At 37.0% G+C, this 15,738-nt stretch overlaps 1 protein-coding gene across 1 annotated transcript in view; it reads right to left on the reverse strand.

The window, feature by feature from the left end:
* Positions 1–15,738, reverse strand: part of UNC13C (unc-13 homolog C) — a 125,518-nt gene that overhangs the window by 66,727 nt on the left and 43,053 nt on the right. Inside the window, exons 8-11 of the mRNA XM_069867125.1 lie at positions 14,444–14,663; positions 11,110–11,337; positions 8,718–8,859; positions 646–815 (exon numbers count right to left, since the gene is read on the reverse strand). Coding sequence (XP_069723226.1) covers positions 646–815; positions 8,718–8,859; positions 11,110–11,337; positions 14,444–14,663 — 760 coding nt within the window. The remainder of the gene's footprint in view (positions 1–645; positions 816–8,717; positions 8,860–11,109; positions 11,338–14,443; positions 14,664–15,738) is intronic.

A 15,738-nucleotide genomic window follows, 5' to 3' on the forward strand; every position in this document is an offset into this window, starting at 1 on the left:
TAGAATTAAAGACCAGTTGTGTGCTTAGATTTAGATAAAGGAAACATATCCTGAGACACACTTCCATTGATTTATTTCTAGTTTAAAGGATGATACTTTTTAAGAACTGTCCAGACAAGAAAGTGCAGTCATTAAGGACAGTAGAGAACATTTTGAACTTCAGCAGGCTGTCCTCAGTTTAGGACTCTGCATGTAAACACATTTGACAAGTAATGAACAAAAAACTCAAGCAGGCAAGTGTCATGAAGAACCAGAGGTGTAAACATAGTGAAAACCAAGGATTATTAGACCCAGAATGATACATAAATAACTTTAAAAAATATGTGATAAAATGAATGTGGACAAGCAAGATTAGCTAGATTTTTCTATGTACCTTTGCAGAATGTTACTGTGAATGGACTAGTCTGAAGTGTTAGGTTTTCTTACATATTTTTCTTTGATACTACTGTCTTTAGTCTGCCTCTCCAATTGTCATAACTCTGGATCACAACCAAGAAAATATCTTTCATTTTTGAACAAACCTGTAATATTTAACATTTTGTATATTCACAGATCGGTATCAAAGCTATAAATATTGTAGTCTCATATCTACAGATTCTGAGATTCTACCTATATTTGTTCTAAAAAAATCAGTAAGAATCGTACCTAAATTATACCATACATCCATTTCTCCACTCAGTGTTCTTACTTCAATGATTGTTTGCCCAAGGAAGTCATCTGACTCCTTTTTGAAGTGTTGTTTTACTCTAGATTTGATGTCATCATCTTCATCCCATACTCTCACTTTTATTCTGTCTGTAGAGTTATGGCATTCACTATAAAAATAATAATAAAATACAAAACATGAGTGATACATAAACTATCTACATTTGTATTGCTGTTTAAGTAATTGTCCTCAATTCTCGTACGCTTGGTTAGCGGTGACAGAATACAAACAACCTGCAACATTCAATGGAATAAAAGGTCACGCCACATTGCCAGGGACAAAACTACATTCACTACAGATAACAGAAATTAAAGAGATTAACTTGACTGAATTACATACACTTATGGATTGTATTTAGGAATGCCACGAACGCCTCATTAAAATTATTAATTAATTTAAAATGTGTAATTCTTGATGCTTCTATTTAACAAATATACAGATAGAGTTAGATCAAGTTTATTCATTCAGGAATCCTATATAGGACACACAGGAGACCACAAAAATAGTAGCTTAGCACATTAGACTACAAAAAGTGAGAAAATCTTAAAGAATACTTCCAGTGAGTGACATGAAGTTTTTGAAAAAGAAAACCTCCCAAGAAGTATGCACAAACATCATGTTAAAACAAGACAGGCAAGCAGAAAAACCTAGAGAAATAAGCAACTGCTGCCTTTCAAAGATATATTGCTTTTCTTCAAGACCTCCATTCCTTGGTAAGGAGAAGAAGCAGGGACAGACTGCCATATGCTAAAAAATTCCTTGCAAATTTAAGCAGCTTACTAACTCCTCATGAGTTGAGTGGATTTGAGAAACTAATGGATGTATGAGAGATCGAGGTGGCTTCACTTGCAATCAGCAGAGTTCCCAGTGGTTACAATTCTTTACTCCTAGCTCCATCCCGCTTATATTTACACAGAAATGGAAAAGAAATGCTACTGTTGCTTATTCCTATAAGCCACAATGAGGACTGTTTACTATTGGTAAGTGTTGGCTTTTGATGATTTCATGGGAATATCTGAACGCTGACTGCAGAAGACTGTGAAACGTCTGATGACATTCAATGTCAACTACAGACCAGACCATCAGTTATAAGCCGTGTCATACTCGTGCATCTGTATTAACCAGTTGTTTGTTTTTTTAATATCATTCAAAAATATTTTAAATATTACAAATCTTTTGTTATCTTTAAATATAGCTTTAAAGCGTAGCTGCAAGTTTCCATCTTCAGCAAGGTCTTAGTTTGGCACTAGATTAAGAGTTCTTAGGTGAATTCTATTCCAAGCACTATCACTGCTCAGTGATCTGTCTTAGCGTTTCGAGCATTAAAACAGTAGTACTATAACTTATCTCCCAAACGGCACCCCTCAAGGGTGTTCTAAGAATTAATTAGTAGTAGTAATGGGATTTAGAAGTATAAAGTGCTTTCAATGGTATTATTACTGTCAAGGCCAATCAGACAGTAAAAACTGCATGCACAGCTTTCACTCGCCTCACTGTGACATCATTCACTATCAAGAAACGCACGTGTCTGACTGTATTCCAAATTTTAACGTTGCAGAGATCTCTGATAATTAAAACCTACATTGTTCTGTGATTAGCAAAACTAATGAAGCCTGGTTCCTTTTGTCATACGGCTGGCTTACTTGACACCTAACAAACTGCAATCACCTATTGAAACTTCTCGCATAACTGGGATTTTCATAAATTCCCTCTTCACATGGACTCTGATGTCTGCTATGGGGTAAGCTCATACTGAAGACACTGCTAAGATCTCATCTTTGTCTAACCACTTGAACATGTAGTATTAGGCAGTTTGTGAAACTTCTTTGACTGAGGACAAAATTCAAAAACTATTGGCCAGGACATACTAAATATAGAAAGACATAGATGGATCAAATAAAAATACTTGCCTTAAGAAACTAGGCTAAATCTAGAAACCATTTGATTTTCCTAAAACGTAGCCCTGAATTATTGCTTAACATTGCTGGAGTCCTGAACTGCATTTAGCTGTGCACCCAATAGAAATATTAAACAGGTGATTTCTGCAGTGGCATAGCCCGATCCATCACTGGTGAGACATTTATGGGACCCTCATCACCCTACCTGTGCTATTATATTAGCAGAAATCCTGTTCCTGCTTTGCTTCTCAGGGAGATGCTGCACATAAAAATTCATTAAATGGTACTTCAGCACAGATACCATATATTTATTCTCCTGAGACAACACCAATTTCCCTGTACACTTAGCTGATTAAGGAATATTTATTCATACGGTTAGAAGGCCTGCACTTTCCCCTGATATCCTTATTTGTCTCTCCCACACCTTTTTCACCTGTAATCTTAGGTCACTGAAACATGGTGAGACCTATCACAACCAGTGTGTTTACTCACATGTTCATGTCTAAACATTTAACTCTGCTTCGTATTTACAAGGTTCCAGCGCAAGACCCCAAAACTAACATAGATGTGTGATGCAAGAACAGAAGGGTGGATGAACGCTTCATTCTACTGGCCTGTTAGAATTACAGAATCATACTCTGCATGATTCTACTTACCCACCCAATCTCTCAGAAACAGCACTATATAATAGGATGCACATTCTGCTTTAGTCACTGGTGGCTTTGCAATAAGAATTAGGTGGGATTCCTACTTCTTACTCTGTCCAAGATAATCAGTCCAGGGAATTCAAGGCAAACACAACGTACACTGTTTTCAATGCTCCTCTTCCAGCCACTCTGCTTTATATGCTCAGTAAAAGTGTTCACTAAGGTGTGATAGAGGAATGTGAGAAGTGAATTGTTCTTTAGCACACAGAGAATGAAGATACTGCTGCTTTTGAAAGCTGGAAAACCTGCAGTACATTCAGAGGTAGCTAGACAGAAGAGAGAGCTTTAATAATTTATCAACACTGATGACACTGCATCTGCATTTACACAGAATGCTACAGACATGAAACAATCCTCACATCATTCCTGCTTGTTCTAATGGCTAGAGTAATAAAAAATGTAATAACAAACTATGTTTGCTATTGTAGCCCCATGTGAATTTAATATTAGGTGTACTGGCATGACCTCATTCTACACTCATCTACGAGATTTGCACCCAGTGTTAAAATAATCACTAATTGATTCTATGCTATTTTTAGTAAAGAAATAAATGCAAATGAATGAAGAAGCTGGTGAAGAATGTACAGCGACTAATTTCCCGTTCTGTCAAAATGAAATCTATCAATCGTAACAGCACTCTTTCCTTGCTGTCTTCGATAAGAACTTCTCTATACACTAAAATATTTGTATACTCTGTATAGTTAGTCTAGGCAGAGAGGGTTTTTTTCCACCTACTCTATTAGTTTGTTTCAATAACTTAGAAAAAAATGTTTTTCCAATAAAATATAGTATCTTGGTGAAATTTTGTAAGTAATCAGCAGATGTATTAGGCTATGTCTGAGACCTAGAAAACGAACTTGACTGACAAGCCTTTGCAACACTTTTCCCCCACTCCTAGTTTTTCAGATTTTGGAGCCTACTATTTTTTTTCTAAATCAACTTCTAACCAATCATTTCACAAATGAGTAGTCTAAAAATAAACTACTTCTAATCTTTCAGTGGAGAAAAATCTTTCCTGTTATAATAAAATAGACAAATGTGTTTAGAACTGGTCTTGTATTCCCTGAACTCTCAAGGAAACTGGTTCAAGAGTAGACTAATGGTAGAAAAGCTTTGAAGAATTTGTACTCTAATAGGAAACTTTTCAATGCCACAGATAATGACCAAGTTATTTTTAAAAGATATCCTCAAAAGTGACAGAATGAAGAAATGTTAAAAAGGGAAGCATTATACTGTTCTTACTCTGATTTTACAGCTGGGATAATGAATCACAGATGGGTTCAACCACTCAACAAGTATCTCTGTTACTTCTCTCTCATAGGGCCCATTCTTCCTTTTCAAAATGGCCTTTTTTCTTTCCCGAAGCACTAGCATCCATTTTCATTCCCAACAGGGTTTATTAAAAAATAGCAAAGTGTGAGATATGTTTCCTCTATGAACATTTTCTCTGCTCTCTGGTGGGAATTTCCAAGATACAAATAATATTAATTTATATAACTTTCCAGAAACATCAAATCCAGAGTGAACAGGGCTTGCTAAAGTTCCAGAGAAGTCACTCTGGTTGCTGCTGAACTTGAAGATCTGTCATTACCTCCAGTACTTGTCTCTTCTATAGTCTGGGCAGTCCCAATCCTTTAACTGTGTGGTCACAGGCCATGCTTTCTGAGAAAGCAGAATGAGACTAATTATGTCTTTTCTTGCATTAGTTTACTCTCTCACAACATAAAGAGAGTTGTATAAAGTTAACCTGGATTGACAGTAGTTTGAAAAAAAAGACTTGGATAAAACATGCTGCACCACGATACTGAAAAAAGCATTATTGCTGAACAAACAAGGCATAATTTGAGTGTGTTCTTAGAGATGTACTCTCTTGCTTTGGGCTGACGTTGTGAGATAGTTATTTTAATTAGCAGAGTCTCTCAGAGACTTTGCTGCTTATTGAAGATTTTTCAGAATCCAGTAAACTATTTTGAACGTTTCTATTACCTAATTGGCTTTGTGTAATATAATTCCTTGTTATATGCTCTTGCTTACGAAACAATCCTTAAGCTGATACAACAGTTCTCACAAAGCTGCATTTAGGTGTCACTGGAAACTGAAGAACCATTTAAACATTTAACCAATGCTGTTGTCTTCAGGTACAGCAAAAATTATACCTTTTACAAGTCGATTCAGTTGATCAAGAGCATATAAAATGACAGCAGGGAAGGACTCTGGTAAGGCTCCCTGGTTGTATTTATTTCCTATACGTGGCTGCTTATAGCAAATATTGCTTCAAATGATTTCACAAATCACTTCTCTGCACTCCAAATAAACTGTGCGAGTGCTGCTCTTTAAGGCAATTCTAGGAAAAGAATATCCACAGCTGGATGCCTGAAATAGCTGCCAGAAATTCTCACTTCTAGAAACTCTAGAATGAAATACCTGAAATATGAAGCATTTGAACAGCTTCTCTGTCCAACATAGGGACTTTAACTGTCATGGTCTCTAACTGTTTGTGCTACAGCAAGAATTCTCAGCAACATTCTTGTTTGTTTGAACAAACGGACACTATTTTTTTTTTTTCTGTGAGTGACTGTAGATCTTCTCTCTATTGGATTTTATGCCTGTATTGATATTTTCTGTATATCACCAGGAAATCATGAAGAATGTCAGAAATCAGACAAATTCTTACAGGTTAATGATGACCATTATATTGACCAGGCGGTAATCAGTCTTCAAAAAAAAAAAACCCTTCTCACTGGTCTAATTTAAAACAATCAGATCAACTGTTTTTCTGCACTGAAAAGAGTGAAAAGATCTATTACTCTAGATATCCAATAAAGCTGTTTATCAGAGTCATATGGTGGCCCAGTGACAGTTAAAATAGAAAGAATAAGTAATGTAAAATAATCATCCAGGTATACGAAAGACTTCTGTAATATACAAATTAACCTGAGGTATTGATGAACAGTCAGAAGAAACACAATACCTGCAAAGTCTACAAAGCAACTTGGAAATGCATGCTTGCTAGACAACACTGCTAGAAAAAGGCAGATTTCCATATCTCAGTAAATCAACTGTTGAAAACAGCCAAGAAACGAATGAGAGTGGAGAAGAGTTTTATTACAGTCCACAAGTCTAAAAGTTTGTACAAAGCTGAAAAATATACAGCCAAAATATCTCTTCCTTTTAATTAAAAAATAAAAATACAATCCTTTTTCCCATATCAGATACCACACTCAGCCAGAAGAGAGAAGGTGACAGATAGCTGCAAGACTCTTGCTTTGATCTGGCACTGAATAAATAACCATTTCAAGGAAAGGTGCATTCTTCCTCTTACAGCCTTGCTTTTTTACTGAGACGCATGCAGCTGTGCATAAGGTCTACTTTAGTTATAGCTTATGAGTTCCCATGTTCTCTATGCCAATATCCCATGGTTATTTAGCAGAGACTTCCATTATGTTTTCTTAGAAGCATTCACTCTCTGCTTACTATACAATCATATTGGGGTTATGCGTGATTCTGCAGACTAGAACGCAGCCCCCCCTCTATCTGCTATAACAGAGCAAAGGCACAGTGGGGAGCCAATGTTTCTTCCAAGTACTTATTTTGGAACAGATGAGGTAATTTAAATGAATGTTTTGGTGTTATGAGCAAATATAATTGTTAGATTTGAAGATATATTTTATTTCTGCAGTTTATCATTTAGGACTTATAACGACGATTAATATTTTATTTTAAATAGGACTATCAAATATGACCAGTAGAGGCTAATTTAAGTGAGACTTCCTGAGTCAATAGAATGGTTACATTGATCTACTTTAGAATTAATCTTGTGGTCAACCATTTATAGTTTACTTAATATACATTAGAAATTCTCATACACTTTCAATTGAAATTCAATGTATTAAATAACTCAGAAGATAATTTTATTTTAGGAATTACAAGTGCTATAAAAATGATTGAAAATGTATTCAGTTCAAAGCAGTTATGCAGGAGATTTATGCTACAGTAGTGTTTGGGGGTTTTTTATTAATGTTATTGCCAGAGCAGCAGATGATAGTAATACATAGTGCTGGGTGAAAAAAAAACCATATTTTCAAGTTTCCAGCAATTTTATGGTAGCCCTGCTCACATCTTTGAGAGCACATATTTAAAACTTCATATCAAATTTGCTGAATTGCTCATCCAACTTTTGATACTACACAACTATAACAATTAAGTGTAAGACAGTAATCTCCTACCTTAGATTACTCACAGTCATTCAATTAAGTACAACACTTCACCTGTTACTGAAGTAAATGTGAACCTCTTGAGGTTCAACGAGGCCAAGTGCAAGGTCCTACACCTGGGTCAGGGCAATCCCCAGTTTCAATACAGGATGGGGGATGATGTGACTGAGAGCAGCCCCGCAGAGAAGGACCCGGGGTGCTGGTTGATGAGAAGCTCGACATGAGGCGGCAATGTGCGCTCACAGCCCAGAAGGCCAAACATGTCCTGGGCTGCATCAAAGCAGCGCGGCCAGCAGGGTGAGGGAGGGGATTCTACCCCTGTATTCCTCTCTTGTGAGATCCCACCTGGAGCATTGTGTCCAGTTCTGGAACGGGTCCAGAGGAGGCTACAAGGATGCTCTGAGGGCTGGAGCAGCTCCCATACAAGGACAGGCTGAGAGAGCTGGGGTTGTTCAGCCTGGAGAGGAGAAGGCTCCAGGCAGACCTTCCAGCAACCTTCCAGTACCTGAGGGGACTACAAGAAAGCTAGGGAGGGACTGTTTACAAAGGCTTGTAGTGATAGCAAGAGGACTATTCCATGTAGAGGGATAACACCAAGCAAAATGCTACTATTATTAGATTGGTCACGTTCTCAGTCAGGGACATGTATCCTAAGGCAAAATTTTCATGAAAGGAATGGTATAGTACCTATGAATTGGAATCCCCTTTACTGTAACATGTCTTCCTGAAAGAAGTTCTAGGGACATCAGCAGCAGAACTGGCATGAAACCATATTCAAACCTTAGTCAATGTATCACAGGCTGAAACATCTACTTTGCAGTCATAGTCAAACTTCACAACAAACGTTACCATTTCAGTGCAGAGGCTGGGACCAAAGGAAGGAGACAGGAGAATCATACCATACCCTCCACATCAGATTTCTGGACAACACTCAGTCTTGGAAAAGGTAGACATTACAAAAAGCCCAGCCCAGAGCCTGAAGTATACCAGTTACTATAAAATTTCCCAGTTTCACTTAGGAGAGTTGTAATGTTGAATAAAACACATTTAACTTGCATGGTCAGTATCTGAGACATAGGAAGGCATTTGCAATACCAACATTTTTAAATGAACTAATCGTTTCACTTGGTAGGATTATATTACCTAAAAGTAAATTAAAAGAGCAAGAAATAACAGTATCTTCAATACTTACAAATAGAATTTTTCATCCCATACTGGATTCAAATTTCCAAAAATAGTCTTTGTCCTCCGCTTGGTTTTGCCAACTTGCACAGTAACATACGGGTCACTTGAGCCAGTTTTGTCCTTAGCCTGTAAGCCCTGAGCACAAAGAACTGCAAGAAAAGGAGAGAAATGTGCTTTGGCCCTCATTGCCTTTATTGCCAAGAAATAAATGAGACTGTGAGAACAGCAACAGAAAAGAAAGCCCTCAAACTATGGACACCTAGAATAAAGCTTTCTGGATTAATTTTCTCATTGTCAGTTACTCTAAATAAACACAAGGTCTGTCCAACTAAGCTTCTGGATTGCATAAAATTTACAAATACACTTTAATAGAATAATAAATCTAAAGATTCACTACAAAGCACAAAAGTACTTTTCTGGCCATACATAATTCACATACTCTTCTCAAACTTTGGTTTAGTTAGCATGGCAAGTAATGTCATGTTGTTGTGTAACTTCGTATGAGTCTACTAATTGCCTCTAAGGATGTTGGGTCTGCTTATGCTGGAGAAGAGGAAGGCTAAGAGGAGATCAAGCTGTAATCCCCAACTACTTGAACAGCATTCATAGAGATGATGAGCTCCTGGACAAACTCATCTAGTTCAGAACATCTCTGCTTATTGCAGGGGGATTGGACTAGATGACCTTTCAAGATCCCTTCCAACACAAACCACTCTATGATTCTATGAAGCCGAACTCTTCTTAAAGGCACAGTGAAATAAGAAGATAAAACAGCTGCAAGCTACAGCATCAGAAATCCCATCTGGATGTAAAGAAACCAGTTTTACCATGTGAGTGGTTAGTAACTGAAACAGATTGTCCACTAAGCAGGACAGGTTTCCCAAAGAGAATGGGGAATCTTCATCCTTGGAGAGTCTCAAATCTAGTCTGGATAAAGCCCCGAGTAAGCTAATCTAACTTTGAAGTTAGTCCTGATTTTAGCAGAAGGTTTGAATATACTGCAGAAATCCCTTCCAATATCACTTCCTGGTTCATTTATGAGGTCAAGAATCTGAAGAACTCATCAGTACGTGTTTTAATTCTAAAAGAGAACCACCAAACCATTCAGCAATATAAATGAGCTTTGTACCAACACTAGTAAAGGGATGTTTACCCAGCAGATAGTTGGAAAAGACTTGCATATTTGCTGTGCAACTTGCTAAAATAATGTCATCTATCTTCTCAGGGTATCCTAGTCACTTTTTTTCACATGGAGAAGAGCAGCAAAGGACTCTCCTGCATTTTTCTAGCAGTGTGCGTGTGTTTGATCTTAAAGAGTATATATGGAAAATATCTTGTGAAATATGTTAGGAAAATTACCATGAACACAGGTGTGAAACATTAGGCACCAAGAACTGTCTTAAACATCCCTTTTATGCAAGTTACTTTTAAGTAGTGAGAAAAATCTGTGTTACTTAAGTATACACTACTGCTTATTTTAAAGACATAGTTTTTGTTTCACTCATTTTTATCAAAACTGAGTAGTGAAAGCTAAAACCAAATTCCTAAATTATACCGCCTTATCCCCCCCTACCAGGCATAATGCAAATCCCAGAGAAAGAGAAAATTTACTTTTAATATCAGAAGAGAACTTATATTTTTCATTACAATAAAATGAAATTGAGGCTAATTTAGATGTGAAATCTAACCAGGGTCCTTTAATATTGCCTACCACTACCTTTAAACTCTCTGGTCTTTCAGTTTAATCTCTATTTGACTCTAATCCAGTATCACATAAAGTCAGGTTGACTTGTGCAGTCAGCTGAGCTTTTATTTGGATTTTCTATGCTGAGGCTTTAATTCAAAAACTGAACTATAAAAGTCAGAGGACCTGGATATACTTATACACAACCAGCCTAATGCAGCTGGAAGAAACCTTGAGTATGTTCTGGGTACGCAGGTTTCCTTGGCTCAGCATCACTGGACTGGAACATACCCTTAGTCCAGCAACAACAATAGATGATTAGTTACAATCCAATGGGGTCGGGAATTGCAAGCGCCAGTGTTTTTAGGATTAGAGTAATTAAAACCCATAAACTCAACTGTCAACTTTAACTCTTGGTTAAATTGGTGGCAAAAATTTCAGCACTGGTGCAGGAGATAATGGTAGGAGATAGAGGAGACACAACAAGACCAATTACTTATCTTCCTTCCCAGAGCAGTGGAATATAAAGTAGCTTTGCCAACAGTTGTAACTTGAAACTCTTCCAGTTAGTGTTCTATAAATGCAAGCTTTGAAAGATGCATCAAGCATGCAACTAAACACACAATTTGAGCTCTGTTTATAAAAGTCTTATTCCTGAATTGCAGGACTGGGAAAGAAAGAGCTCATAGAGCAAACAGTTCAGAAGAAAATTTACCTGTGATGGTTATTTTCGCCGACCATTTGGATGTTCCATCCAAAACACTTTGTTTTGCTGCTTTTGTATATTGCACAAAATCTTCTTTGGAAATATTAAACATTTCCTGGATCACTTCAAACACCTCTGGTCTGTTTTTCTCTCTAATCTTCATTCTTTCCTTCATAGCACTAATAATATTCTGCGTTTTATCTTCTGCACCATGTTTGGAACTTTTCTCAGCAGCTCCTGAAATGAGAGAAAATGTCAATGCTATCTTAGTTCTTTTTCTCCTCTAGAGTCTCCAGCCAATTCTTGGTACTGCAGCCTCTCACATTTATTCTTTGCGATACCTAAAATTAGAGTTTAATTTAGTTTCACAAGACAGGTTAATATTCACTATAATCAGGTATATGTTATACCCAGAAATATATAAAATATCAAATCAGTACTGTCCAGTACTGATCCGTACCATGAAAGCATCCTGTGAGTAGCTTTATATATATTATATATGTGATTTCTTTAGGGTGTTTTCCATAGCTACTAAATCTAGAGAAATCCTGAAAAACTCTTGGTCTAAGTACCTGATTTTATGGAATGTGGAAGACGAAAGTTCTAGCAATTAAGAATTTTCTACACTGAAAAATTAAGAATTTTCTACACTGAAAAATCAAGAATTAGTAGAAAAAGAATTAAATGCTACCATGAAACCAAACAGCAGTTAGAGAACTCCGTAGTGATTTTATCACAAAAGAGATTATTGCTGAGCTTCCTGAAAAGTGTGATGGGTAGTTCTGCAAGATGCAGGAAAGCAATATTTTACATTTTCTACTATTTTCTGCCTTTTCTTTAAAAAGTAGAGATACAACATCATAACCAAATGATAATCCACGGACACAACGTGAATGGCAATAATGTATTCCTGTTAAAAATCTTGCTGATTTTTGAGAAAAACTATCATTTTATGAGAAAAATCAGCATAGCTTTCTATTCATACAAAATTATTTATTGCAGCTATTTGTACATCCTCTACTACTGACTGTCTATCAACAACTCTTTTAATGCAGTATTGATCAGACTAATTAAGACAATATTGTAACTTAGATTGAACAGGAAGTTAACAAGCCCTTTTTAGCCTAGGGACTGATACAAACTCAACATGATTGAAATAAATTCTGGTTTAGTATTGCACCTGCTACTAGAAAGCAATATCTTGCTGAAAATGAGAAGTCTAATGAATGTATTACTGATTTTTTTAAACCTAATTTAGAACAATCTTCGATATTGACCATAAAGAGCCTGAGATGTTAATTCACTTCTACAACCTACATTAGAAATAACTACATAGCATAAAAAACCCCAAAAGTTGGAGGCCATGTGTCTTAGTGATTATGAAAAAAACATGACAGGCTGCTCAAAATCATTTGCATACTAATGAGGGGGAAACAATCTTGATTTTCTTAAATCAAAATTATTTCTGAAACAATGTGTTACAACATGATAAGCTATTCTGTTAAATCCTCAGAAAGAAAACCTCCCCTTCTCATGAAGAAGGTTTCAGCTATGCTTTATTTCAGACCATTATGAATGTAATTACCATAGGGGAATTCCCACAACACTGTATAGAACACTTGATAGTTATCTCTTTGCCACAGAATACAGTTATCATTTGCAGGGAACAGCAGATGAGAATTCTAGGAAAGTAGCTACAAATCCAGTAATAGCTCAGTTCCCTGAAGAATTTCCAGAAAGTAAGTTTCAATTAGATCTGCTGCGATCCATACAGATTTGTTTTGAGGCCTTCCTACAAGATGAATCTCACGTTCCAGTTTGAGAGTATCGACATCAACTCAGATCCCCTCCTCTGTGTTTTTTTCCTCCTATAAATAGCGCTAAACAACATGTGCATAAGCAGAGAGATTAAATTTAGGAAACCTATTTCTAGTTCCTCCATCAACCCAATGAACAGTTGGCAAGTGACCTGTACATACTCTGTTGCCAGCAGAAATACAAGCTCATATTTATTTTAACTCATTTTCATGCCTCTAATTCCAGGTAATATAAACCAAGTGATTCTCAGCAGAACTAGGATGTCAAATAATTACCTAAACCAGAGAGATCAATGGGCTGATGTGGAATTAATTATTTTTAGCTAGTCTTAAAATGTACCTAGAATGAAATGGACAATTGGTCAGTTTGAATGAACAGCAACTGACTTTACGAAAGCTTGCCTTCTTTTGAAGAAGACTCCTCTTTTGAAGAAGCTACTCAGGAGTATCTTTGTTACCTTCAACGCTTTTGAAAACTCACCACCCACAATCATATTAATGCTGCACAATATACTTTTATAACATTTAATTTCCAAAGCAAACATTCTTTTCTCTCTTGCGAAACTACGCCAAAAGTTCAGCTGTCAAACACAGCCCAGCTTCAACCATAGTGTAGAATCACAATTAAGCACTGTTAAGCAGTTTAATACGGAAATTTGTCATTGATTTATGCTTCACGGGGTCAGTTGCTCTGGGAAATTGTGAGAACATGGTGGGAATAAATAAGACTTTACTGGAATATCTGTGAAATTTTTCTACAAGAAGAAGCTAGGTAAAACCTTTGGAACAAATCAGCAGTGAACAATATTGGATAACACCAGAGCAGTAAAGGCCCCTTCCATTCAAAAATCAGAATATCAGAAAGTTCAAAGGTCTTAATTTTCTATTGTTTAGAATTTTGTGTAGTAATTGTGTTGTAATTTTATTATGGTTTAAATGAAACTCTGATATTTTTGGAGGATAATGCATAGTAGCTGGAATCAATATGGCCAATTAAGAAGCAAAGAAACAGGTTATTTTACCTTAATTCTAATCCCAAGGGACTGATATTTATTTTCCCTTACACATACATGGTTTGGTATATTGAAGGGACAAGATCCTATTTAGCTTTTCATATACTTGTGTATTCTGTAGCACATTAATATGACTACAAAGAGTATTCTGAATTATTTTTTTTAATCTTTGCTTTGGGGTTTCTTGTGTTACAAGTTAAACAAAGAGAGTTTATGTCATCCAACAAGTTGCTCTGGGTACTGCCATGGGCTGTGGAAAGTAAATAATATATCGATGCTACCAAACACTATTTCATAACTGAACAGTAACATTTGGCGAGTTCTAAGGAGGAAAGCAAAATTAACAGCAGGTATTTCATAAAGTCTCTGGCTAGCTCCTCAGCCAATGAACATCAATATGCCCTCACTGATACATAATTTATCTGGCTTTTGATTTCAGGAAATATCTGAGTGCACGCACAAAATCAAAAATTGTGAAGTATTGAAGAGCTCTAGTTGTCAGGAAATACTCACTCTGCAAACAGTCAGCATTTAGGAGGTCTTGGCACTTCTCATGGCATTTGACACCACATTCAGTGCATCTCATGCCTTGTCTGGCTATGCCCCAAAGTAGACCTTCACATTCGTAACAGTATGTGGGAGTTGTAGCTGTCCATACTTCAAAGTTATGAGGTGTAGTGGATGATATGGGATAGATCAAAGCTTGCAATGTCTTCTTGAAGACGTGTATTTTCTGTTGAGTAAGAAAAAAAAAAAATTATCATGATTTCAGCTAAAGGACATTCTGCTAATAATAAAATGTCTGATAAAAATAAAATATTTTAAATAAATCAAATATTTATATCTGCATAATGACAGGCCAAGAGAGTTGGGCTTGTTCAGTCTGGAGAAACAAGGTTCCGAGGAGACCTTAGAGCGACCTTCCAGTACCTGAAGGGGCTTCAGGAAAGCTGGGGAGGGACTGTTTACAAAGGCTTGTGGTGACAGGACGAGGGGCAATAGGTATGAACTGGAGAGGGGCAGATTTAGACTAGACATAAGAAAGAATTTCTTCACAATGAGAGTGGTGAGGTTCTGGCCCAGGTTGCCCAGGGAAGCTGTGGCTGCCCCATCCCTGGAGGGGTTCAAGGCCAGACTGGATGGGTCTTGGAGTAACCTGATCCAGTGGGAGGTGTCCCTGCCCAAGGCAGGGGGGTTGGAACTAGATAATCTTTAAGGTCCCTTCCAACTCAAACTATTCTATGATTCTATGATAATGTTGCACAATCAAAGCCAGCAATTAAAGAATTTAACTACCACAGGAAATCCATTACCGAGTAGCCATAAATCTACTGATTCACAGGATCAAGCACTACAATTAACAAGTGCAAATGTTAAGTAGTTTAGGCTACAACAGCATTTCTTGAAGTCCATAGTTGCATGCTAAAACCAACACCTATCTTCTGAAGCCTGGCCAAACAAATATAGCGGACATTTAACGGACATTTCATCCTAGCACCTCTGAGAACACTGTAGAAACCAACTTGGAAAAGAAGATGATACAGCAGGAATGGGTAAAACAAATACTGAGTTGCTCTTCAGGGTGCTTTCTTAGCCTATCCTAGGCAACCCAGTGACTCCCCTGAAAGCAAGCAAAGGTCTGCACTGGTTTGATTTGGCAGACCCTAAGAGGGACTGGGCTAGTCGTGGTCACCTAACTTGGCAAACTTCATCTTTGTGCACTTCTCTACCTTCTGCCTCCCATGTCACAGCTTACCAGCTACACGGATCCGAGAGACTTCAAAAACAACCTAAAGTGAATTTATTCA

This window comes from Phaenicophaeus curvirostris, chromosome 12 (assembly GCF_032191515.1).
Source record: "Phaenicophaeus curvirostris isolate KB17595 chromosome 12, BPBGC_Pcur_1.0, whole genome shotgun sequence".
Taxonomy (NCBI): Eukaryota; Metazoa; Chordata; class Aves; order Cuculiformes; family Cuculidae; genus Phaenicophaeus; species Phaenicophaeus curvirostris.